Here is a 25,234-nt window from a genome sequence, read left to right as displayed (position 1 = left end):
CCCCTTTGGCCCCTCCGACAGGTGGTGAGCCCATTGGAAGGGGGACCCACATCTCCTCTTCGGGCTTAGCCCGGCCGGGCTCCGTGGGTAAATGCCTGGCCACCAGGCGCTCGCCACCGTGCCCCACCTCCAGGCCTGGCTCCAGAGTGGGGCCCTGGTGACCCGCGTCCGGGCGAGGGAACGCCAGATCCAAAGTTCGTCTCCATCATAAGGGGTCTTCGGGCTGCGCTTTGTCTGGTTCCTCACCTAGGACCTGTCTGCCYTGGGTGACCCTACCAGGGGCATAAAGCCCCAGACAGCATAGCTCCTAGGAACATTGGGACACTCAAACCCCTCCACCACGATAAGTTGGCAGCCCAAGGAAGAGCTTGGGCTGCCACCCAAGGATTTAGATTTTTTTTGTTAAATCTAAATCTTTTTTTTAGAGGCAAACCTGAGCAGTCCCAGTAAAATAGTAAGAGGAGTGTCCTCCAAAAAGGGAGGATCTTAACGTTAATATTTCAATACATGTTTATAGCATGAAAATATCAAAAGATGCAACATTATTTGAAGAATTTGAGGTAAATATTTATACAAAAACTAAAAATAAACATGTTTTACCAATAAATCTAATTAAATTATTTAAATCAAATGAAAGAAAAAGCCAGTGAAGATAAGTGATTAAATTACTATAATAAATTCATATAAAAGTACAGAAGTTTTCTAAGTTATAGGTTTTCCTCCTTATGTGTTCACCTGTAAAACAAAGCGCTGGAAACCATAACTTCACCTGTGAGCCGCTGCAAACTTGCTAGTTTCCTCCAAGTGGTGAAGTCTGGTTTCATCTTGATGAAGCCAGAAAGCCGCCCTATTGCTTTCACACTCACATGTGTCCTGAACATGATGTCCTCTCTGTGTGCTCTGCAAACAGGAATGACTAACTATCAAGCAGAGAAACACCAGAAAAAGCATTGCTCCCTGACTCCAAAGACTTCAGTGAGTAGAAAACAAAGACATGTCAAATAGTAATCATGCTACGGTCTGTTTGTTTATGTTGCTCAAGTGTTAGAAATTAACCTTTGACCTTTTGGTTCCAACACAGGAGGGTGTTTTGAATAACAGCAACTAAAAAGTTGTACTTTATGTAAGCACTGGGAACATTTTTAGCATTAATAAGTTTGTATTTGCTTTCTAGCTTGGACACAAATACATTCAAATCGATAATTAAGTAAAAACTAAATAAAAACCCTTCACATTTTGTTCTGTTTTGTCCCAGTTTGTTTTTATCGTGGTAATCTTTGCAACACTGAATATCTGTTATTTATTTACTTACTGAAGTAAATGTGAATGTTGCTGTAAAACCCGATGATAAAACCTCACATGTTCACGCGTTAAAGGGACGTTCCGCAGCTTCACACTAATGATGAAAATACATAAAAGTAATCTCCAGTAAAAGTAAAAGTAATCTCCAGATGTGCAAAATGCATGTCTCAAACAAAAACATAATGTACAACCAAGAGAATACTCACTGTCCCTTTTAAAAGGATATTAGATTCAACCGAAGGGTCACCGACCAAACAACGAGCACAAAGTTTAAACATAACGTTTAATATCCTCTTTCGGCACAATTTCCATCTGGAGAACAAGTTCACGCCTGAAATCGATTAAAAGTTACTTTACCACTGACGGAACTCTTTACAGTCGAGTATAAGATTTATACAAAAGAGAATAATTAAGAGAACTGCACAACTAAAGTAAAAGCTTGAGGGGCGATTATGAAAGGGGAGGGGCTGACACACGTCGCTGCAACGTCACGATATAATATTTATCTCCTTTCTACGTTTTTCTATTTTACGTTAGAAAAGTAAATAAAGAACAAGTAAATAATAAAAATATGATATTTAAAAGAAAGGAAAGTTAAAAACATTTATAAAAAGTGTTGGTCAATTTACATCTGTATGACATAATTAAATGATAATAAATGTTGACTGAATCCCACTGTTAATTTCGAATTAATATTTCCTTTTATTTGATGTCTGTTCTCTTTACCGAAGCTCTTCAGCTTCATTACAGCACCACGCCTGAGTTTGAACTTATTACTTCTTCTTTTTTGGAAGTAAAATCCAGTATGAGGATGTGTGTTATTTTAAAAGTGACAAAGTGGATATTTGTTGATTATGACCCCTTCAAACTCACCAATATGGTCACTAGATATAGCTAAACATGATTTATGATTCATTCTAAAATACAGAAGTAACATTTGAAGAAAATTAGAGGACCAAAGGACAAAGTTTGAAGATGAAAGAAAAATATTTGAAGGTAAACTGCGAGGAGAAAAATATTTTAAAATGTACAAAAACTGATTCCAAAGCGGCTAAAGATAAATGAACACCAAAATCACACATATCAGGGAAAATAAATAGAAACAGTCCACAGAAAAGCGATTTTCCCCCTAAGAAGAGTCAGGAGTAGGACATAGAATGTCAGACTCCACTGCCAAAAATCTTAGCTAAAGCTGAAGTAAATATCAACATAAATATTAATTTTAGAAAAATATTGAATATGAAAGATTACTAGGAATAAACCTCAATTAGAGGTAATTAGAATCCTGAACAAGGAATAAAGAAATACTTAAATATGCATAAGTAAGAACACAACAAAACTACGACAACAGCGTAGGTTTTTTTCTTTGTACTTTAAGATAAATAATTTCAATTTAAAGGATTGGACAAGGTAAACAATGCTATGCAGTATCAATTATGCTCATGTAAAACATGTCATAGGACACAGTAGATACCCTAAAAAAAAAAAAGTATTTTACCCTACGGAAACTAGAAATGGACCTTCCTACTCTTTACCGATAGGTGGCAGTAATGCACCACAGCGCCGTTTCCCTGCTTTCACAGAATAAGATGAAGTTTAGTTTAGTTTCCGGGTCTTTTGCTGTGACGTCTTTGTTGTGAACTCGGTTTAGTCCACCATCAATACCTCCACCTCATCCCTGGAGATTCTTAAACCCCGTGAGGAACCAAAGAGATTACAGTTGAAATTTCTCCTGAAGTGTCCCTGGTCCAGTTTCCAGGTATGTGTCTTTTTGTCTCTGTCATTTTTAAACGGAACCTGAAAGACATGCTAGCACTAATCGTCTTCCGTGTTGTTACTGTATAAAACCCAACGCAATACAACTTATTTTCTTGGATAAATGTTAGAGCATTTTCTCCTTGTTTTCCCCGAGGAATCACGTGTGTTGGTGTTAATGTTCTAGAGGAGTCAGCTAATAGCTGTCTGTATGCTAGCAGCTTTAAGTCATATTCCAGTTCAACTAAAACCACTAAAATGGCCCTTTAATACTGATTATGAGTTTTTTTTTAATGTATCTTGTATGGGGTGCAATGATGATACCAAAACGAATGATTTGGACAAAGAAATGAGGCTTGCAACTTTATTTTTATGATCAGTTTTCTCTAATCCATGAACTGTAATAGCCCCCGCCCCCCTATTTTTGTTGACTATCTCCCATAATTCCTGCAGAATATTTGACCTTTGGTCTTTTGAATTGCACAGATTCACATCCTGAGTAGGGTCGAGGCTTTACGGTGATCCCTACTCAGGTTTAATGTTAAAATTTCTTCAGGTCAATGCAATATCTACAAGAGCAGAGACATTTATTTTCTCTCCCAGAGCTGCAAGAGCATCAAGACATCTTTCTGTTCTTGTGGTCTTTTTTGTTATTTAAGATACTTTGTTTTGGACACATCATCTAAGTAGAAGTACAAAGACAAATGCATGTAACACGTGCAGATATTACACAATATACTGCTTAAGTTTTTGCTATTTCTGCCACTATTAATATTCCAACGTCTACCTTTTAAAATGAAAGATAACATAACTTGATAAACATACTTTTACAAGATAGTCAGATGTTTTTTTTTTCCTTTATGAAGATGTATCATGATGCTACTATTACAGTGAATGTCTGAGTTTTTTAAAGAAGCTGTCAGGGCAAAATGTTTAAAAATATGTTCAACTTACCTGCATACCTTCTACCAGATTTGTAGAGCTACCATACAAATTGAGTGAAGTAATGCATTTAATTTTGGGTGTAGGTTGGAGGGTTGCAGGTGGTACTGGATGGGCCAGCTGTGGATGCTTTGGGCCAGTTACCAGCACTCTTTGGGCCTGCATGTGGAGCATCAGTGAAATATGGCCAGCAACTTCCGGAGCTACATCTGGGACCCGGTCCTCATTATCTGCCAGATTGTGTTGATGCAGTGCATCTACTACAGCTTCCTCGGCCTGTGGTTGGCTGGCGTGGACAGCCTTGTGCAGAGCAGTCGCTCCCTAGATCAGATCTTCAGCTATGAAGTAGGTCAAATTCATTCTTTGTGGTACATCTGTTCCTTTAAGCCTCCATGTTATTGATTTACTTGTTTTTTTTTTTTTAATAGGTCCTTGGTTTTGCTACCATGCAGGGAAGGCTCTCGATGATGGCGTTTATCTTGAACTCTCTTACCTGGTGAGAAGATCTGCTTTCTTTTTCAGATCATACACAAACAGATGAGAACAATAGGAAGTTTTCTATTCATTACATATAAAACCACCTTCAGGTGTCACAGACTCATGGAAGCTTTTTTGTCCCTTTCTTTTTGTCAGTTCAGTTCAGCTTTATTAAACAGTGTCAGTTCACAATAAATATTTTACACAATAAGGCAGTTTGATAAAAACAAACAAAAAACATTTCTATTTCTATATAAACCTAGTTGACTGCTTGGAGTCACTGACTCACAGCAATCAATTCTTCCTGTTGCTTACATGAAGTTGTTCACTTTCAGTAATCTCTCAAGCTGAGCCACTGAAAATGTGTCTCGCATATGACCAAAAGCACCTTTCAATTTGTAATGAAAATGTCAGAGATAAATAGTATGGGTGTAATTTTCAGTGAAATGTGTGATTCTGTGGCAACAGATGAAGCAAAAAGCAGCGGCAGCTCAGTGAATTAAATAATTTTAGTCGTCATCCTGACGCCGTTTCAGCAGTTTGTGTAATAACCAGGTGTCAGGGAAGTAAGTACAGTCAAACAGGCAGGGTTTAGTGTATTGTAAGCCTGGCGAGCCACCAGGCTTAGCAAGTTTTTTTTTTTTTTTTATGCTTTATTTTTTAAGACTTTACAGTTGGTGTGCAGATTTTAATCTTTCATTCTTCCAATAGTGCATATTTATCAAGTGATGTTTTCAAAATTCATGTCAACTTTAAACATTTTTTAACTCAAAAACACGACGGGCCGCTGGATGAATGACCACCAGGGCTTAGCAAGTTTTCTGGGGGAAACCTAGAACAGATATTATAGTTGAATAAATTACTTGAAGCTGTACGCAAATATTGAAAGGTTTTCCCACTTCTGACTTGGTTTGTCTTCCACAAACATTTCTTTTAAAGGGTTTCTTTTGTCACCCCTCAGGGTGGTTGTGTCTTTGACTTCACCTCAGGAGGCCTGAGTGCTATTTTACTGGTGTCATTGATTTAGGAGTTTCTCTGCATTTCTCTGTTTTTAAGTTGATAGAAAAATAATTTTTTTATGATTTGGTTTGAACATTTTAACAGTGATCAAAGGTTATTTGTGCTTCATGAGAGTAGGAAATGACAAATACTAAAAACTGTTTAAAAAATGTAAGTAATATAAAATAGAGCAGTCAATGGAAAAGTAAATTGCAGCTATTAAGTATCATGCGTTTCAAGGTCAGCTTTTAAAATGTTTTGTAGTTTCAAGATTTATTACATGAAGCACAAAATGCTCTTCCAGCAGAGCGAAGATTTGTCTGATTAATGTTTTGCTCTAAATTTATGCAAGCAAACGTTTTCCCTTTGCTTGCGAGTCGAGTTTTATTCTGTTGCCTTGGATCTGTTCCTCCTCCTCCCACTCATCCGTTTTTAGAAATAAATGTGTCAAGTCTCCTTTGTGTTAACTCTCCATTTGTCATATAGCAGCTTTTTAAAACCCAAACAACTTTGAAATAAACATGTTTAGTCTTCAAAACAAAGTTAAGCCGACACCAATTTGTTTTACTATTTTTTTTGTTTTATTTTTATTTACATCCAGCAGCTTTTTAAAACCATTATTTTCCCTGAACTTTGCTGACGATGACTTGTCGATGTTCTGACAGCGCTCTGGGTCTGTGGTTCTTCATCCGCCGGGGGAAGCAGTGCCTGGACTTCACCGTCACCGTTCACTTCTTCCACATGATCGGCTGCTGGATCTACAACTCCCACCTTCCCTCGCTCTCCTGGTGGCTCGTCAACGTGGCGTGCATCGCGCTGATGGCCGTGATCGGGGAGTACCTGTGCATGCGGACTGAGCTCAGGGCCATCCCGGTCAATACTGGACCCAAATCGAACCTGTGAACTGTTCAGATGTTTTTAAAACCCGAGGAACTCGCTGATAAGGTTGTTTCCCTTGTTTATAAGCCTGCGTGAACAGACGGACTGAATAGTTACGAGTCTTATAAGGTTTCCTCCAGCTGACTGGATATTTATTCGTAGCTGCTTATTAAATGTTTGACAGTATTTTCTGTGTTTATAATGTTTTTGAAAGCACACCATCATCCCTACAGCTGATTACAGTTTGTACTTTGATTCATGTTGATGTATTTATCATCATGATACTCTGTGTCCACATTATCATCCTGTCTCAGTTCCTTCTTCTCGTTCATGGTGTATAAAATGTAGAATATAGTCGTTTTTACTCCTGTACATCCTGCGCCCCTTGGAATAAAGTCCTGAACTCTCAGGGTTCTGGTTAATAAAGTAACTATAAAGTTCCTAGCTTATTGATGGGTCTCTCAACAGCCACATAATTTAGTAGCAAGAAATTAACACTTGAAAATTTGGCACCACAATGAGTCATATTCATCGTTTTAACACCTTTAAAGTGAGATGAATCCTGTAAATTCAACTGAAAAACGATCTGCAGAAGCTCCAATAACCAGGTTGCATAAATGCGTTCACCGTTAAGCTAATGCTTTGTTGAGGCTTCTGATTCTGTCAGCAAAACACATCTTTACTAGGTGATATTTGCAATGCTCTCTAAATGTACCTGGTCTCTGGTCCACAGTTGTCTTCATGTGGATCCACAGATTTTTCTGTCGGATTTAGAGGATCAGCGAAACCACAAATCACCGATCGGTTTTTATCTGGCTACACCGCTCTATTTTTAATTTAAAAATGTGTTTGGATTCACTGTGGAGCTGAAAAGTGTCATCTCTTCATATGTATTTGTATTTATCCTACTTGACAAAAACACCCATTTTATCTGAAAACGTAACCCCGGAGCATGATGCTTCCTCTACTCTGTTTCACAGGGGGCCAAACGTGTTTTCCAGATATGTGACCCCGAAGTTCCAGTTTGGTTTAATCAGATTACTTCACATTCTCCCATAAGGCTTAGAGGTTTTTCATCCACACTTCACAGGCCAGTCATCTGATGACTGTCAGCCTCCCTGACTGGTTTACTTCTTGTGGTTTCATCAATTTTTGATCAAATGTCCAGTTTTTGTCACACATTTTCTCTGTAGATGAGTATCTTTACTGTGTCATTACATACAGTCCATAATGCTAGGACTAATCTTGTACATTTTTTATGTTAGAAATCAAACATTTTAAGACTGAAATCAGATTTGGTTTTGCCAGTCGAGATTAAAGTGCATATTCAGACTCATCGCAGGACTTTCTTGTTAAGCTTGCGCTGCATTTTTCACAGCTATTATTGTTTGGCTTTGGGTCTGCATGTATTTATGTATTATGCAGAACAGTCTGGCCCGTTTAGGGACAGTTTGTCAGCCATCATCTGAGCTCTGACAACAGGGAATACGACGGGGGGGGGGGGAATACATCAACGTTTTCTAGAGCAGCGCCTCCGTAATGCTTCTGAGACTCCAGCTGAATTTTTCAGTCTTGAGATGCAAACTCAGATGATCTCAGTCTGGGGTTTGCAGCTTTGAAAGTGCAGACTATGCAATGTTTTAGTGTAATTAGAGAGCTGTTTCCCATTTGATCAATATGGACAAGACATGAAATCTCTGAGTTGGAAGTTGTAGGGTTTTTCTGTGCAGAACAGCGAAGTGTTGGTGTTTTCAAAAATGGGGTTTTATATTGTTGGCCAACAGATTCGTAACTAGTGCTGGTGTCATCTCAAGTAGTAAGATGCTAAAGGATTTCACACTATGTTTTTACCTTAAGGTGGGTCATTTAAGGTTAATGCAAGATTATACACACATTTAGACACATTTGAATAAAATATTGGTTGTTAATAATGGTAATTATTTAAAATGTTTTTAAGTTTATTAGAGCCAGATGTAAAAAGAACACTTTCTATAGCTTGTCCATATCACAGCTCATCATTTGTAAGTGACCAAACCTGGAGATATATGGAGAGATATTAGATCTTTTATGTTTATTTGATGTACTGACTGGATCATATGAAACATTTGTCATTATCAGTAAATAGAGAAGCTATTTAGATATTTAGATGCTACCATATAAGTTAGCGTCTCATTGTGGGGGCCAATGCTGAAGACCTTACGGTTCACACATTAATGTTGTGCTGCAAAGAAGTCCTTAAAACGTCTCATTTAGATTTGCTCTAATGAGAGACAAATAAGTTACAGTTCGTTTTCCATTTGCAAGGCATTTTTACAATCATTTTTTAAAATAAATATCAGCATGTTTGAATTGATAGTGTGTATTTTTTGTCTACTTGAGGTTGGATTTCAATAGATACAGAATCAGGAAATTACCAGACAATTTTTTTATGTTAAAATCATACAATAAGTAGAGAGCGTACTTTGTTTTTACCACAATGTGTTTGCCAGGAAGCGTTAGTCGATGTTCTGAGCTAAACATGCTCTGGTGCAGTTCAGTGATCTGTCCCTGCTTTTCCTTTTTAAGTAAACAGAATAACATCCAGGATGTGGAGCAAGTTTCCTCCTGCAAAATGCAACAAATGTACCAGTTACTAAGCAAAAGAGCAGTTTCAACTTTGAACTTCTTAAAAAAAAGAGAGATTTTGGAGTAGCCTAGTCTAGTCAAAGTCCCAAATGAGATTTAGATGCTGAGTGATGTAAAGCAGGTCAAAAACGAACCATTGTGACTGAATTAAAACAGTGCAGTGAGACGAAATCCTCCACATTGATGAGAAATTTAAAATTTTTTCCTGGCAAATGTTTGATGGCAGTTTTTCCTGCCAAAGGTGGAAGCAGTTGTTAGGTCAGGTGTCATTTATATTTTATACAGAATTTTTCTTAGTACGTTATGATTTTAAAAGGTTTTCGTCTCAACTTAAGAGAAGAAGGTTGAAAAGTTTTGGATTTACAGAAGCATAGCCCCAAATAAGAAGACCATGCAACTTGCAGTCATCACCAAATGAGATATTTTTTGAAAAGAAAACTTTTTTTGTATATATTAACACCTACTGATCTTTCCATTCATATGACTCATTGCTGCTGCTGCAGTATTTGTTCACCAGGAACGGCCTGGAAATCTAATTATGTTCCAGACAAAGATAGTTTCTCTAATGAGGTGCGCATCATGAACATGTCGTTACCTCTTAAGAGGTTTTTCCACTACAGGCCGTGATCCGTCACTTTGCCTCTGCAGGACGTATCCAGGTGGAAAGCAGCAGATGGGCGAGCGCTAACGAGTGAAAACTAAAGCTATTTGTGATCCTCATTACCAGCTCACTGCTGGATGAGAAACTGAGACGGTGTGATGAAGAAGTTGCAACAAATTTTACTGTAATGTCCTGAAAACAACCTAAACATTAATGCACACAAAAAGTCTTGTGTTTAATATTTGTGCTTTATTGTTATAGTTACTACATTTTTCCATATATTGCTTTACAGAGTTTTGTAAATGTGTAAAAAAAAAAAAAAGAAAAAAGAGAGAAAACATACTGAACATTTTTTTTTACATTCAGAAGTTCTTCCTATGATTAAACTCTCTTCAAAACTTATTGTACTTTTACTGTGTGCATGATCACGATCATTTTCATGCTTTCATCAAACGCATATGAAGGGATAAAGATTCTCTCCCATGATATTGCTCATGCTTAAAGAAGATGACTGTTTTTCTGTGTTTCACCACCAGGCACACAATGGATGGACATGATATTTACTCTTTTAAAACGTTAAATAAGTCGAATCAACTAGAACAAACATGCTCAGGAGATAACGAGGCGACAGGAGTGGGGATAGTACAAATCTGCGTAACAAAGGATGCTGTTACAGTTCATGCACAGGCCACCTTACGTGACGTCCAAGCTAAAATCAACTGTTTTTCTGACACCTGGTCATAAAATATCATGCGAGGAAAAACAAAATCAGTTGCAGACACCTGGTAGGACCATCTGTACTAAAAGAAATATGCACAATTTTGGTCTAATTTGAGCAAACGCATGTTAAACAGGTCACTGTCACTTGCTTCCTTTTGCAGTGGTAGAAGAATAAAAAAAAAAGATGGACGATTACAGACAGCTGAAACATTGTATTTGTACCAGATGAGTGGGAACGGTGTTAGTTATGTAACTTCAAACTGCAGAACTCAGTTTATAAAACTTGCATTTCCAAGTGCTGGTTGCAGAGTTTTTATTACAATTGTTGGGCCTCTCCTATTGCCATGAATTAGTTTTGTGGCATTGTATAAATCAGGTGCAACTATTCAATCTTTACTCCCCCACATGGCTTTGTCATGTTGTATGGGTACAGTTTGTGATCATATGGGTCCTATATGTGTTTTGTACTGATTTTCTTAAACACCAATGTGAGATCTACAGTTTGGTTTTAAATTATTTTTGTCGATATGGGCTGAACTGAGGAAACGCAGTGGATTCTTCATACACATTAAATGACTTCACATTTAATTTCTCATTCCAAAGCCCCCGCTTGTATTTTGTTCACGTTTCCACTGCAGGTAAGCAACATTTCACGAGACGTGCAGACAGTCACACTCCAGTTATCATACAGGTAATTATTACAATGACAGATGTGACTTAAGGCAGGAGGCCAAATAGCTTTACATGGACGGTTAAAAGAGGTACAACCCTGTACACAACATGTTTGATTTTATTTTCATTTTTAGAAATAAGCACTTTGTCAAATGCCTCCCTGACTCCTTATTAGCCCTGGTTAAATCAGTTTAATAGAATGTATGAACTCGTCTGGATCTTTAAATCTTTGAAACACATTTTAGGCCTCAAAGGAAAATTTTCTACGCCTTGTTGAGTTTATGCCATTAATAATGTAAACTGTTCTGAGGGGAGATGTGGCAAGTGTGCGACTCCTCATTAAATGTCAGGGGTGTCCAAACTTTTTGCTGCATGGGCCAAAATTGTAGAGTCAAAAAAACAAACAAAAATCAAAAACAAAAAATCATAAAATCAAGAAAATGAAGTAACCAATGTAGATCCAAAATGAATGAAAACAATTTTGCGATTAATCTCCGAAATTTTCTAGAAAAAATTCAAAAGAAAATGTTGACATTTGAAATTCAAAAATCTCCAAGATTTGTTGTAGAAAATTTCTGAGATCATCCTCAAAATTTTTATTTGAGATCTTCTGTAGAAATTAACTGCTTACTGTAATTTTGCATGTTTGCTGTATTAAAAGAAATACATGTCGTTTTCAGTTTCTTTTGGACTTGATTGAATAAATTTACTTTCAGTAATAAAAACAGGATTTGGGTCACTGTCTTTCAAAACGCTGGCTATATTTAGCCACGTGTAAGAAAGAATAAAAGCTGACTTGGGTGCAGCAATGTTGCCTTTTCAGTAAAAGTCTCTGGATAAACTTGATTTTACCTTTTGTTAAAACTAAGTCACATAAATATGAGTATGTTGTGTTATACTTTACATTTTCCTGTGCAAGAAAATCATGCTGGTGACAATTTTTACCCCGATTACAAATTAAAAGTCTCCACCTGCATCTACGAACCAAACGTGTATAATTTTTGAATTGCAGTAGGGGGTAAACCATATGTAATATATAAAGTATTTAATGTAGTGAAAACTGCCCTGCTGATAGAGGTTTTTAAAAAGTTAGAGACACTTAAACATGATTTATTCTTTGCCTGTGTTGCTATGACGGCATCTGAGCAGAGGTAATTAAATCCAGTTAATGTTTATATTTAGCTTCACGTGGTATGAAAAGAAAAATGAGGCCAAACTTTCTTTTGCCCTCTAAAAGAACTGATGTGACGGTAGAAATGAGTCAGGAACCAGAAGCAGACCTCACTAGATGGCGCTTGAGTTGCCATGTCTGGATGTTGCGCAACGCTCTCATTACTCCAAATAAAGATTAATCAGCACATAGAGTAACAATGCACCGCTCTAGCCATGCATGTTCTTATTACACTTTCAGTTTCAAGACAACACATGCCTTTTATTTTCAAAAGGTGAGCTCTCCTTTTGAAAATAGGAGAGCTCACCTATTTTCTAAGGCTAAAAATCTTCTAAGGCTAAGATTTTTAGCCTTAGAAAAGGCTAAAAATCCGGGAAGTGCACAAACAATACATGTTTCATATATTATCCATGTATAATATATGAGCAGTGTGTAAACGACAACACAGCTTCCTCCCCCAGCAGCACGGTTAGGAAAAGAAATGTTTGATTTAAAACAGATTCAGATAGATTTCTAATCAGAGAGCTCGTTTCTCTAAGTCTGAAGTGTTTCTCTTCCAGATGACAGCACAGGGCAGGCAGCAGAGATATTTTAATTTGGAAGTGTTGCTCCATGTTCGTCTACAGTGAAAAAAAACATCCATACCCCCTAAACTGGTTTGCATTCTGTCAAACTTTAACGTGCTGCGTTAGGATTTAACGTTAAGATGTGGCATTGCAGCCTCTGTACTCTGACGCCACTAAAGAAGAGAAGGAGGCTCCATCTGTTCTGTGAATGCTTCTCAGGTTTTTCAGAGAGCGCTGCTCTTCACCCTGAACACACCAGCCCTAATGGGAGACATGGTGGAGGTGGCATCATGCTGCGGGGATGCATTTCTTCACAGCATGGAGCTCGCAATGCAACTGCGAAGACCTCAGAGGTTTTATTAGAGGACGCGTGCAAGATGCAACAAAGGCGTGACACATGCAAAGGTTTAAGGGATATGAATGCTTTTTTAAGCAGCTGTAATCTAAAAATATGATGTTCACATGCCCAGCTTCTGCATGTGTGCTTATCTTAGTGTTTAGAAAAGACTAAAAATCCGGGAAGTGCACAAACAATAAAAAAACAAAACAAAAAAAAAAACAAGCTTGTGAATATAAAAATCAACAATTAGCATTTGCTTAATTTGCATGTTTGATATGTTTTATTCTGTGGTTGTTGACTTTTGATCTAGTAAATGTGCCATCAGCCAGCCAGCATTCACATATGGGGCTCACATGGCTGGGAAATTGGCCGGAAACAGGAAGACTTCAGGTTAAATGATGTCCCGTTTATTATTACCTCCATAGGTTTGATGTTGATTTATCAAGACAAAATCCAACAAACCCCATGATATGAGACCCCCACACATATGCTAGCTGGCAGGTTAAGCTTTTATTTATTTATATTTTTTAAGAAAATCAAGTTAAAACTTTAAAAATCAGGTGTGGTAAACTAGTTTCGGACCAAAAGTCATTTACTATAATGCTTTCCATGTTCAAAAATGCACTTTTTATTTCCCTCCTAAGCTTCTATTTAATAAAGAAATAGGCTTTATCATTATCAGAAGACTTGAAGCTATCGGCCAAACTAAATTGATTGTCCTGCCACACAAAAAAACAGCTCAGTGTAAAAAAGAAAAAAAAATCCTTTAAAAACATTTCAACCTTTTAAATCCTTGGCATTAAGTCTGAGCTCAGACGTACTGAAACTCATGAAAAAAAGAAACCGAGCCCTGTCCATCCTACCCTCGGTACCCCCATCCGCGTCCCGTCTACGCAGAGGCGCCGCTCGGCCCGGTCAGGACCAGCACCAGAGGCAGGACGAGGGCGACGAGGGGCAGACGGGCGCTGGGGGCACAGCTGGGGCTGCACAGGTCAAACAGGCTTCCCTGGAAGCGGATCTTCCTGGAGTCCTGCTTCAGGGTCTCCCAGATGGAGCTGACTTCCTGCTGACAGTCGGACAGCGCCGTCAGCGCGCACGTGTGGAAGGCTTCCCAGTGGCTGCGGGCAAAACGAAGGACGGTCAGAAACTGGACCGGCGACAGCTCTTCACGAATTCGGCGGCGGCAGCGGCGTCTGTGGATTAATAACTGCCAGTAATCTGTTGCTCAGATGGCCTCGAGTGAGTCAAACCGAGCGCTGGTTGCCACGGCAACCGCATCCGGGAGCGAGACAGCATCTCGAAGATGATATTACAAGTGGGCAATTTTCGGCAGAAGCCGTGTAAAAGTGCAAATTTTTGCCTTCGGTAAACTACCAGGGATGTGGAGTTTGTGGCGAAGAAATTTCACTACGGCTGCACTGGAGTCATAAATTATTTAGCACAACGGCTTTGTGTCTCAGTATCACTCATTTCTCCTTTCTCCCTCTGAGATTGCAGCATCTGCTCCCCTCTCTGCAGTATTTGCTTATGACATGAATATTTATCTTCATTATAACATCCAGTTGTACTTATTAAGCTGAAATGTTGGTAAAATGATTTAGATTTGAATTCACTCCATCAGATTAAACTCTAAAATCAGTTTTAGTTGTCTGTAAATAAAGGTTCCTGCAGGTTTTAGATTAAACTCAATATCCCTTGAAAACGTAAGACTGCTATCCATCCTTAGACAAATTTTAAATGAGACATAAACATTTTCACTATGAAAAAATCTGATTTATAGACATCGTCTTCCAGTTTTCTCAGACCTTATAGGTTATTTAAAAAATGTAAAACCCCATCAAGAATGGCAGGTCTTTTAAGCGAGGAGAGATAGAAGGAAAAGCACAAAGTTGAAGGATGAAAAGAAGGAAGGAAAGCAATGAAAACAGAAGAAAAATAAAGGAAGTGAAGGAAATTCTGGATAATGAATGGAAGAAACAAAGACAAAAAGAAAACCAGAAGAAGGGAAGGTAGAAAAAGAATGAAGAAAGATAAAAAAGGAGTAAAAGCAAGGTGGAAGGAAGAAAAGAAGTGAAATAAGGAAGGAAGAATGAGGAAAACAAAGAATAAAGAATAAATAAACAATTGAATGATTAGAAACATTTAGAAAACAAAAAGGAATAAAGTGTGAAAATGAGTGTACCCTTTCCATTCTAATCCAGATCCTGAAAATACTTAATTCAAGGCACATATTTTTTTTCAAACTTTTTCAGAAACCCTTTCAGATGCTCATACGTCACCGCCCGGCCATTTTTATTTATTTATTTTTTAAATAAAATAACATAAAGTTATTGCTGGCACCTGCAGACGGCCGCCACTCCCTGCTCGCTGGTCACGTTCTCCTGGTAGTTGTCCATGCTCTCCCCCAGCTCCAGGACGCACTCAGAAAAGTCCCGGTATACGTTCTCACAGCTCACATCTACGCTGCCTGCAGGCGCCGCGAGGAACAGGAAAGCTGCAAAACAGAGCGGAGACAGAACCTGTCGGGTCTGGATAAATATACCCTACAATCTGACACGTTTAAATATAGAAACCACTAAGTGCGAGCACAGTCTCAAAGAAGCTATTCGTAATGTTTTACCACAAAATAACGATGCAATTTACTAAGATTTTATGATATAGATTATAAAATGATGAATCATTTTGCGGAGAAATGAACAGGATTTTCACTTATTTTTCTAAAAAAAATAAGTGAAAGGCATAAATTATTACAGAATTTATGCCATTTTGCCTTGATAATCCTAAATAAAATCCAATGCAACCAATTTCCTGTAGCTCTTTTCTCAAGATGCTTTGCAAGAGATTTGCCAGAGATCATTAGTGAAAAGTCACCAAAACCAAGGAAGACAGCTGAAAAAGGTCAAAGTTTTGGAGTAGTTTAAACATTTGAGCGGGTTTGGACGTCATCCACTTGTTAATCAATTACTTTAAAAGTTATAGGTGTGGGTGCAGATTTGGCTGCCCCTGGGACAAACTTGGAAACTGTGAGTGAATCACGCTTTGAGTGAAGATACAGCAGCAGGTCTGTGTGAAAAGTGAAGGAGGGCTTTATTTAAAACTGGGAAGGCGGTAAAATAAATTTGGAAGACAAGTATTTGACAAAAATAATAGAAAAAAAAGTGAGAAATATGGACTCTCCAGTAATAGAGGAATGGATTAGGAAGGGAGGGAGAAAAAAGAAAAGAAGGAAGAAAAAAGGAAAGGAAAGAAAGAAGCTGGGTTAGATTGGGAACTGCAGAGCTAATGCGAGCAAAAACTTGAAGAGGGATGTCATTTAATCTGTAAAAGATATGAAAAAGGTGAAATAAACAGAAGTAGTTGACGGACATGACTACATTTTAAAGTATGAACAGTGCTTCCAGCTGGAAGGATCTGGAAGCACTTAGCCATGAAAGAGCGCAGAGTTTTGCGCTCTTTCATTTCATTCATTTTTGCCCCATTTTTGTCAATGGGGCTGAAGATGATCACAAAGATCTGAATATTTTACAAACCGTAGACGATATTAAAATCAAGACATATGAGGTCCTGAATGAGGAGAATATGGTAAAAGCTGAATGGTTGAAATAGCAGAAAGTAAAAAAAAGCTGCATTTGGAGCGTTTACACTAACTAAATCCAGTGAAAGCTAACACTGCACTAAAGCCTGAGCAAACATGGCAGCATCATGGCGTGGGGATGCTTTTCTTCAGCTGAAAAACAAACTACAAATTTCATTTATAATTTTCCATCCACTTCCCAAGCGTTGCTTAATATTAGTAGCCCCACCGCTTTAGATCCCAGAAAAATACTATGACGTTTGTGACCAAATGTGTGAAAGTTTCAGAGGTGTGAATACTTGTACGAGGCGTGGTCTCATTCGAGGGAGTCTAAAAACAATGAAGTAATCTGCACACCATGCAGGTTTGATATTTCCTCAGTGGAGTACAGTTTCCTTATTTACCGCTCTGCTGGACGCAAAACAAATGCTTAAGCGCACGGATATCAACAGAAGTGGCACAGGAGTTAAACTATGTTTCTGTTTAAATATTAAGCTATGAATGTTGTGCAGATTGTGCCGGAGCCAGCTGGAGACTGTGCAGGTCTCACATATCCACTCAGTGCTCAGAGAAAGATAACACCCACCCAGCCAACAAAGGGATGGGATGCACGGAGATAAAAATACATTTAGACTATTAATAGCTACCTTTCTCTGGACAAATAAAACCAGCATCTTGCGCTACTTTACCAGAGGCGATCGCAAGAATCCATCCGATCTTCGTCGACATGAATAATCCCATTTCATCCCATTTCAAGCGAGGCGGGACGCGATCGGGACTCTCCTGGGATGATGGGGGAGGAATCGCTGGTTCTCGTGGACGGAGCAGATTAGCTGCCCATGCTTATTTTATTATCGAGTCTCGATACTAAAATAAAAGCTCATGAAGCGTGCAGCTCCAGCACAGTTTCTCTCTCTCTCTCTCTCTCTCTCTCTTTTTTTTTTCCCGGCTCCGACCGACAGCTGACGTTACCTGCCCCCTGGGCGGCGCTGAGCTCATCCCGCTGCCCCCCTCCTCCCCCCTCAGCTCCGGACAGCTCCCACCTACCGGAGCCGCTCCAGCCTCCTCTGAACAAACTGTGAGTCATTATCTAGACCTTCAATTCGTTTATCTGTTTTAACTCTTTCACACCCCGGTTTCAATTAGCAGGCTCCGTTCAAAGAGCAGGGTTGTCGTCGTCTAAGCCTGGATAGGGAGTAGTTGGATGATGATGAAATGTCCGTCCCATTGAACTTTTTCCACATTTGTCAAATTACTATCATGAACTCCAAAGAGGCATTTTTGACCTGAGTCCAGTTTAGAGTCCCAAATATTAGCTGGCATTTTGAAGAGAGGCATTTTATATTATTCTTGTAAAATTTTTAAAGAGCAACTTTTTTTTTTTTTTTAGGTTTTAATTAATATTGTCACTTTCCTAGAATGATTTTCTTTTTTTTTTCGAAAGTGATTTTTTTTTCCTACACCATCTTTTCGTAAAAAATAAAATAAAAATTATATATATATATTTTATCCACACTATAGTCATTTTTAAAACATCTAATTTTATGGCTTAATTTATGTTCTACAAATAAAAATGACATATTTATGACGTCAATTTTAATGGAAACACATGTTGCTACAAACACAGCTATAGGTCCATTATGGTGTTTCTATCAAAGATATTTGACATTTTTGTATATTTTTTCTTTCTAATAGCGCAAGCTCAGTCAGATTAAGTCTTTGTGCTAAAGATCTTGCATTGGATGTAGGTCTGGACTTTGACTAGGTCATTCCAATGCAGAAATATGCTTTGATCCAAGCCTAATGCTGGCTGTGTGAGGTGATTGTTCTGCTGTGAGGTGAAAGTTAATCTCATTCCCGGGGTTTTTGCAGCTTCCAACATTCTTCTGGATGATCTTTCTAACATCTCCCCCTGTAATCTGATCAGATTACAGTTCTCCAATAGATACTCAAAGCTTGGGTTGTTATTTTATGACCAAATGCTCATAACCAAACAAATACTAGCAGCAATTAACTGGGAAAAAGTCACGAGTCCACCTGTTTCAACATCGGTACAACTGGATGAATGTTTTCTCTCTGTACTGATAAATGTAAATGTTTTAAAGTATTCATCATGTTGTAATAAAATTTTGAATTTACTTACTGACTTTATGAGTGGACACAAAACACCGATGTGTAAAACAGATGTGTAAAACATTTCTTAAACAGATTTCTGTTTAAGAAATCTTTAAATGGAAAAAAGTCTGGAAAACCAAATATGTTTACTCAGTTTTGATAATTCTCCAGATTTGGAAACCTATGAAGGGGAAAAATGTGCTTTAAAAAAGAAATGTACAACTGGATATCTTCGGCATAATTAGGGTAAGAGGTATTATACACTAAATTATACACTAATAATTTGTGTACTGTAAAATATACTAAATAAACACAAGCAAATGAAATAGCAGTGTCATAAAATACTGTGATAACAATTCCAAAAAAAGAAACAGGAAAAACACCTCCTTTGTTCTTTTATTGCTTTTTCAAAAGGCGGTTTTATAAAAATGATAGCAAACAACCTGAGAGCTACAATGACGCTGCGTGACGAGGCTGAAATGCTGAAGGAGCCTCCATCTTCGAGGGGAGAAAATAAAAAAACAGGTAAACAAGGAAACGCTGGCAGAAGATTGTCATAGGATATGCAGCTGCTGTTATTACTCTCTTAAAGAAACATCTAAAAACAAAAGTCCCCGTGTCACAGTGTTAAAACCAGACGGACACATTGGTGTTTACCATTCACTCTTTGCAGGGCAGCAAAGTTCGGGTGTAAATAAGGCACAGAGGTGCTGGATTGACAGAAACTTGATCTACAAATTCAATACTTCTGGTTTCAAGTCAATTTATCTGATCCTGATTAAACCTCCACATTCAGCTCAGGCGTCGCAGCATCCATATGGCGGTCTGCACATTTCACTGCTTAAACCATGATTTTACAAAAATGCAGCTTTAAAACTTAGTTAAATGTCCTGTTAGTGTTTAAATGGCCGCGCTCTGATGAGAGCCGGTCTATAGGCTTCAGACTGTCGATCCTTAGTGAATGGGAACGTGGATTCTGCCCAGTATGACCAGTAGGGCTTACTGGTCGACCCCGGCTGCCCTTTTGGTTCGTTTCCGTGGGGATGTTTTTGGCGAAGGTTCTGTAAAAATTTATGAAGAATCAGATTTTATTTTAATCAGCAAAAAACTACAACAAAACTATATAACTAACTGAAACTAATATGAAACTGTGACTTTTATTATGTCTATAATAAGATGCAACATACTCATGGCGTTGAGAGTCTCCTGAGGAATCCAGCTGATGTCTACGTCGTTCGCTCCAGTTGTGCCCTTCTCTATTTTCACAGGAAGCCGTTTCCTCTGCAGAGAACAAAACCAAAGATGACACTCATTAGAAAAAGGCCCTGCTACAGTATCAATACCCTCTGAAGTTCAGTGTGTTTAGTTGGGATCTGTAGATGGAAACGATGTAGTGCAGGATCAGATCGTGGCGAGGAAGAAGAATCCCAGTGTCGAGCTTTTTTTCAAATGAAAACCAGGAAAGTGTTGCCTTCAGCTGTTTGTTTTGTTTCTCAGAAAGAGTAGATTTAAAGATGGACGGAGCTAAATAAAGAGTAGGAACTGAAGCATGCAAGACACTTTACACTGAGGTAGAAGTTCCTGTTGAGGATACTCCGAAAAAACTTGCATCTGTAGTTGCAGTAAAATGTTGCTCTTCAAAGTATTCAGAGGGGCTAAATAAAAGTGCAAGCCTCACTTTTCAGACTTTAATTTGTAAAAAAAACACAAAGAACAGGCATCCTTGTCCATCCACCTCACAATAAGGCGCTACTTTGTTAATCTATCACATTAAATCTAAAAAAAGCAAACAAAAAAAACCTCTGAGGTTTGTGGCTTTAAATAAAAGCTCAATGATGATATTCAATAAACATCATCATTTTTGCAAGGCGCTAAGTTTTATAAATAATCTCACCACAAGTTTTAGAAGAAATACAAACACAATGTAGCTTTTGTAGTCACTGACGTCTTGAACATCTATTTATTGCATTTCCCGACATAAAAGGAAGGTGACTTCCTCATCCCATCTACTTCAGTCTATCAAGTTCATGTGTCGATACATTCACAGAACAAAATAGTCCAAGTTACTGAGGAATCGCATACCGTTCTGCTCTCCAGAACCTGATACATCCCAAAGAGTAACAGGACCACCAGCCCACCCAGGAACACGTACATGAACATCCTGCAAACACAAAACAAAATAATTTCTTTACCTGATGAATTACAGGCACACTGTAATTAAACAGAGCATTAAGGAGCGTGTTGTTGTTCCGTAGACAACCCACAGAACAAATTGTATTTTTTTTCCCCGTGAGATTTGAGGAAGGTGAGATTTATTTGCTCATCTCGTTTCCCACAGACAGTTTGTGCTTCGTGTAGCAGCAGCTCAACACACACGTCTCGTTCCTTTGTGTCATTTTCACACCTTTTTGACGGGTTGTTACAAGCTTTTTAATATTCTGGGGGAGCTGATGCTGTGAATAAGAGCTGAAAGGACAAATAAGGGAAAGCTTGCAAAACTAATGTGACTATGAATAATTTAGACAGAACTGAGTTGCATAAACTGGTTTAATCGCTCAAATTTGTCCATTAATGACCATGCAGTACTTTCAGAGTAATGCATTTGCTCGTTGTCTTCCTTGTATTTCTGCACTTTGCAAACTTTGCAGCAGCAGGAGAGAACGCGCCTTATCTACGTGTTCATATCTGTAAGTATGTCAGTGACAGGATATGACTGACATGTCAGTCAAAGGCCTTACGTTTCTCCATCCAGTCCGTCTTCTCGCTCCGTTATGGTGACAGTCTGGTTGTAAATGGCTGACTGGAACGTGTTGCCCTAAATAAAAACAAAAGGTTAGAAAGGAAATGCGTGTCTGTTTTGATCGGCATCAGTTCACAAACACATCAGAGAAAAAAAAAAAAGGATTTGAAAGACTACTCTTAATATCATCTTAAACCATTTAGACATTATTAGTATTTCATTTCTACATTTCTTTTTAGAAAGAGGCCAAAAGTACCAGTGAAAAAAGAGCTTTTCCAAGTAACTAAGTTTATATGTGATACTTTAAATGAAAGTGTAATGAATGCGTTAATTTAATTGATAATATTTAATGCATAATCAAACATTTGATGTAATCCACAATTCAATTTGTAAATAAAATGACTTTAGCATCACTAAAGGCATATTAAGTATTTCTTGTCCAATCTCAAAATATTATCTGTCATCTCTATAGCTCATCGTTATTGGTCATATCTGTCATAATTTTATGAATAATCTTAACATTTAAATATTTAATTTTGTATTTATAGCTTAATTTATAGCTTTGTTTATGCATTTCTTCTTTAAATTGAATAATCACATAGATATGTGTTTATTTATATACTTATTGCAGCTTATTTATTAGATTGTGACCTTTCTGGTTTGATTCTTGAAATCTGATTTATTTAAATATCTATACAACTTAGCCTAAATTTTGCTGACAGAACACTAATGAAAAGTGTTGGACCGCCTGAGAAAACCAAATCTTTCCAAATACAAAACAAAAAAGTAGTATAAATATCAAGGATATTTGAGGACATTTGAGCATTATCAAAGGAAATCAACTAAGTGAAATGTAGTAGTTGTAAAGCGCAACCACAACTAATTATAAAATAAACAGAAGTAAAACGGTAGAACTGCTGTGTTCAGACTGAATTTTTCTTTAGTTTCACTAATCACAAACATTTTCAGGTGAGCTTTAAACCACACATTATTATATGTCAAAATAAAACACAAAAAACCCCCAAAAAGTAAAAAAAATAAAATGACATCTAGTGGTGATCATTTAGATTGCAACCAAATCTTGAGCTGTTTGTTCTGCCAAAACAAGAAACAATTTTCCCCTCACCTCAGGATCCACGTAGTTGAGGAGGATGACAAGACCAAAGGGCCGTCCGGCCATGGGCTGAGCCGGGATAAACGAGTACTCGAAGGAGGCCTGGGCCTGGGGCTGGACGGCCGTGTTCAGGGGCAACGCTGTGAACTGCAGACACACACAGGATTAGGCAAACCTACAGCAAAAAGGTCAACTAGAAGATCCGTAAAAGGTAAACGGAACATATTTAGTCCTATTGTTTGTTTATAAAAATCTCTGGCAGATATTTTAGATATGGAGGTGAATAAATACGTATAAAATGTGCGATGATGATGGGCACAGACGTCTCTTACATTCTGAATGTAGAACTGGAAATCTTGTGGATAACGGAAAGAAGCCTCCAGCGACTGAACCGTGAAAGTCTGACCTCCTTTATTGGTGAAACCCACAAGGAACCTCACAATTTCATTGGCTGGAAACTCTGAACACGTGAAAAATACCAAACAGCTACATTTACCAACCAGTTTCATCACTTTAAGCAAGCATTTCATTTTTATTTTACTTTATTATTTTATAAAAAAATAAGAAAAAAAATTAACAACTGAGCAACCTTCGCCTGTCGTGAAGATGATGGTAGTGTCGGCATCGGGGTGTGAAGTTACAAGTTTTTCAGCCGCTTCATCGGAGTCATCTTCACCTCCGTCCTGATGGCGAACACAGAATCGCACCGTAATGAATCAGCGCTTGACATTTTGCAACACGACCACAGACGCGCTACGTACCATGTTTTGAATCTGATCTTCTTCGACCACCATCTCGTCTTCATCTTCCTCCTCGTCTACTGCAGCATCTGCATCGTCAGTAGCGTCCTCGGCCGAGTCTGACTGTGCAGAGACTTGACCTTTAAAAACAGAAAGCAGCAAAGTGTCAGAACCACAGGAAGGCTGCAGGTGGCCAGCTTTAAGGCTTAGAGATGAGCTGTTTATGTGTTCAGATTAAATATTATACTCAGCAAAACCCTGGTTATTAGCAGGTCATAAGAAGAATACAGTCCTTTAATTAACATGATTTTCAGTTTAATTCAAGATTAGTACAGAAAAATTAAAACATATATTAGAATATTTTTGGCTGCATACAAAAGTAATTAGACTTTGGTGTTATGAATATGGTCACAACTACATTATATGGTTAAATAATTAATAACTGAAAACATTTTCATATTTTTTTCATTGATATTTATGTCTTATCTATGATTTAAATACAAATAAAAAAAATAATCAGAAAAATGAAGACCAGAATTTTATCTGTCTTTTTGAACCCTGAGCAACACAGTGAGGTCCCACCCCCACCTGTTGCTTCCCATACGGCTCCAAATAGGCAACACTTTTCCCTCACTTAAATAACAAATCTGACTTAAAAAAAAATAATGTCCAGAATAATCCTAAAGGCATACGCTTATCTGGACAAATTGTTGTGAAAAGTTCAAGCACTCTTCTGAACTTTCTCTTTTATGAGCGATACCAAAATCAGTGGAAAAGTTGGCATATTCTAGCTAAACTGAAGGTTAAAGTGATATTATTTGCTGTGTATGCTTCTGAAACAAGCTGGCAGGCTGAAATGACCAGCAGAAAGGCAGACCCTGAATGTGTCAGTGAATGGAGAAACAAAGTGAGGTCCCCGTCTTATCTATGATGACGTGTCCCAGCGTGGGGAGCTGCTGCAGCTGCTGTTGCAACCCCAATATCTCTAAAACCAGAAACGTGAAATACCAAATAAAGCAACTTAATTATGGGATGATTTTTACTATAATTTATAAGCGGCGGTCATTTCCATTCAATTAGGTCACCAATGAGCTGCGTTTTTGACTCTGCTATAATGGGTTTACAAGAAAAATAGGCGTACATTTAGTTGTAGGAGCACTTCATGCAGCGGTTCAGCTGGTTCCCCCTGCGCAGCTTAGTGGCTGTGCCACGTCAATATGGACTGACAACTTTTTTAAAGGCTAACAAAAAGCGAGGAGAAACCAAAACTCTGCTATGAAGAGGGAATAAACACTCACCGACTGATATTAATCCGCAGGGGAAGGCCAGCAGAAAAAGCAGCAGCAGTTTTGATCCGAAACCAAACATTTTAGCAGACTTACAGGCTGACGTTAGTAACACATCAGCGCCAGGGAGAAGAGAGGGCAGCGCGCGAGCAGGAGGAGGGAGAAGAGGGGGAGGAACCGCCTCTGGAAGGCTGCGGTGCGTTCAAAGGCAACTCGGAAATCAGATAGTACAATACAATAAAATAAAATAATTATTACTATTATTAATATGATCATTCATCACATTTATTAAAGATACAAATTGATTAAAATATAAAAAAATTAAAATTAAGAGTAAATAAAATAAAAACAGAAATCACAAATATGAGTCACCAAAAGTCAAATCAAGTTTATTTGTATAGCAGTTCAAAGTGATTTCCATCATCATAAGGTCACCAATTCTGAAACAAACAATAAAAATCACATCTTGTCAAATGCTATCATCAAAATCATTAATATGTATCAAATATATTGATCAAAATTCCATCCATCCATCCATCCATCCATCCATCCATCCATCCATCCATCCATCCATCCATCCATCCATCCATCCATCCATCCATCCATCCATCCATCC

The 25,234-nt window shown here is 38.0% G+C and overlaps 5 protein-coding genes across 13 annotated transcripts in view; 2 read left to right on the top strand and 3 right to left on the bottom strand.

Moving 5' to 3' along the window:
• The window catches only part of LOC103465285 (acyl-coenzyme A thioesterase 1-like), a 10,747-nt gene extending 8,986 nt beyond the window's left edge, over positions 1–1,761 (bottom strand). Inside the window, exons 1-3 of one of the 8 annotated variants that reach the window (XM_008409951.2) lie at positions 1,509–1,761; positions 1,313–1,396; positions 770–920 (exon numbers count right to left, since the gene is read on the bottom strand). In XM_008409951.2, the coding sequence (XP_008408173.1) occupies positions 770–881 (112 nt within the window). In that variant the 5' untranslated portion in view covers positions 882–920; positions 1,313–1,396; positions 1,509–1,761. Of the gene's footprint in view, positions 1–735 lie in introns of all 8 variants that reach the window. The other 7 variants (XM_008409952.2, XM_017304654.1, XM_008409950.2 and 4 more) reach the window with 7 other exon arrangements.
• Positions 1,762–2,898: 1,137 nt separating this feature from the next.
• On the top strand, positions 2,899–10,483 carry sys1 (SYS1 golgi trafficking protein). Its single transcript, XM_008409948.2, has 4 exons — positions 2,899–3,061; positions 4,086–4,344; positions 4,428–4,495; positions 6,141–10,483. The coding sequence occupies exons 2-4, from the start codon at positions 4,183–4,185 to the stop codon at positions 6,376–6,378; spliced, it is 468 nt and encodes a 155-aa protein (XP_008408170.1). The 5' UTR covers positions 2,899–3,061; positions 4,086–4,182; the 3' UTR covers positions 6,379–10,483.
• A 1,122-nt stretch (positions 10,484–11,605) lies between these two features.
• On the bottom strand, positions 11,606–17,540 carry LOC103465283 (neuritin-like). The gene is made up of 3 exons (XM_008409947.2): positions 17,313–17,540; positions 15,390–15,543; positions 11,606–14,167 (listed from the first exon to the last, which is right to left on the bottom strand). Exons 1-3 carry the CDS (start codon positions 17,362–17,364, stop codon positions 13,939–13,941), a joined length of 435 nt encoding a protein of 144 aa, XP_008408169.1. The 5' UTR covers positions 17,365–17,540; the 3' UTR covers positions 11,606–13,938.
• Positions 17,541–17,622: 82 nt separating this feature from the next.
• Positions 17,623–25,234, top strand: part of LOC103465282 (signaling threshold-regulating transmembrane adapter 1) — a 16,353-nt gene continuing 8,741 nt past the window's right edge. Inside the window, exon 1 of one of the 2 annotated variants that reach the window (XM_008409946.2) lies at positions 17,623–17,701. The gene's annotated coding sequence lies outside the window, so the exon portion shown is untranslated. Of the gene's footprint in view, positions 17,702–22,724; positions 22,804–25,234 lie in introns of those variants that run through there. The other variant, XM_017304656.1, reaches the window with a different exon arrangement.
• Positions 19,117–24,764, bottom strand: LOC103465281 (translocon-associated protein subunit alpha-like). Its single transcript, XM_008409942.1, has 9 exons — positions 24,631–24,764; positions 23,354–23,472; positions 23,182–23,275; positions 22,925–23,052; positions 22,605–22,739; positions 21,477–21,553; positions 20,821–20,899; positions 19,926–20,019; positions 19,117–19,799 (listed from the first exon to the last, which is right to left on the bottom strand). The coding sequence occupies exons 1-9, from the start codon at positions 24,698–24,700 to the stop codon at positions 19,738–19,740; spliced, it is 858 nt and encodes a 285-aa protein (XP_008408164.1). The 5' UTR covers positions 24,701–24,764; the 3' UTR covers positions 19,117–19,737.

Source organism: Poecilia reticulata, linkage group LG5, assembly GCF_000633615.1.
Source record: "Poecilia reticulata strain Guanapo linkage group LG5, Guppy_female_1.0+MT, whole genome shotgun sequence".
NCBI lineage: Eukaryota > Metazoa > Chordata > Actinopteri > Cyprinodontiformes > Poeciliidae > Poecilia > Poecilia reticulata.
Note: the sequence above shows the minus strand (reverse complement) of the source record. Positions and strands in the feature narration are given on the sequence as shown.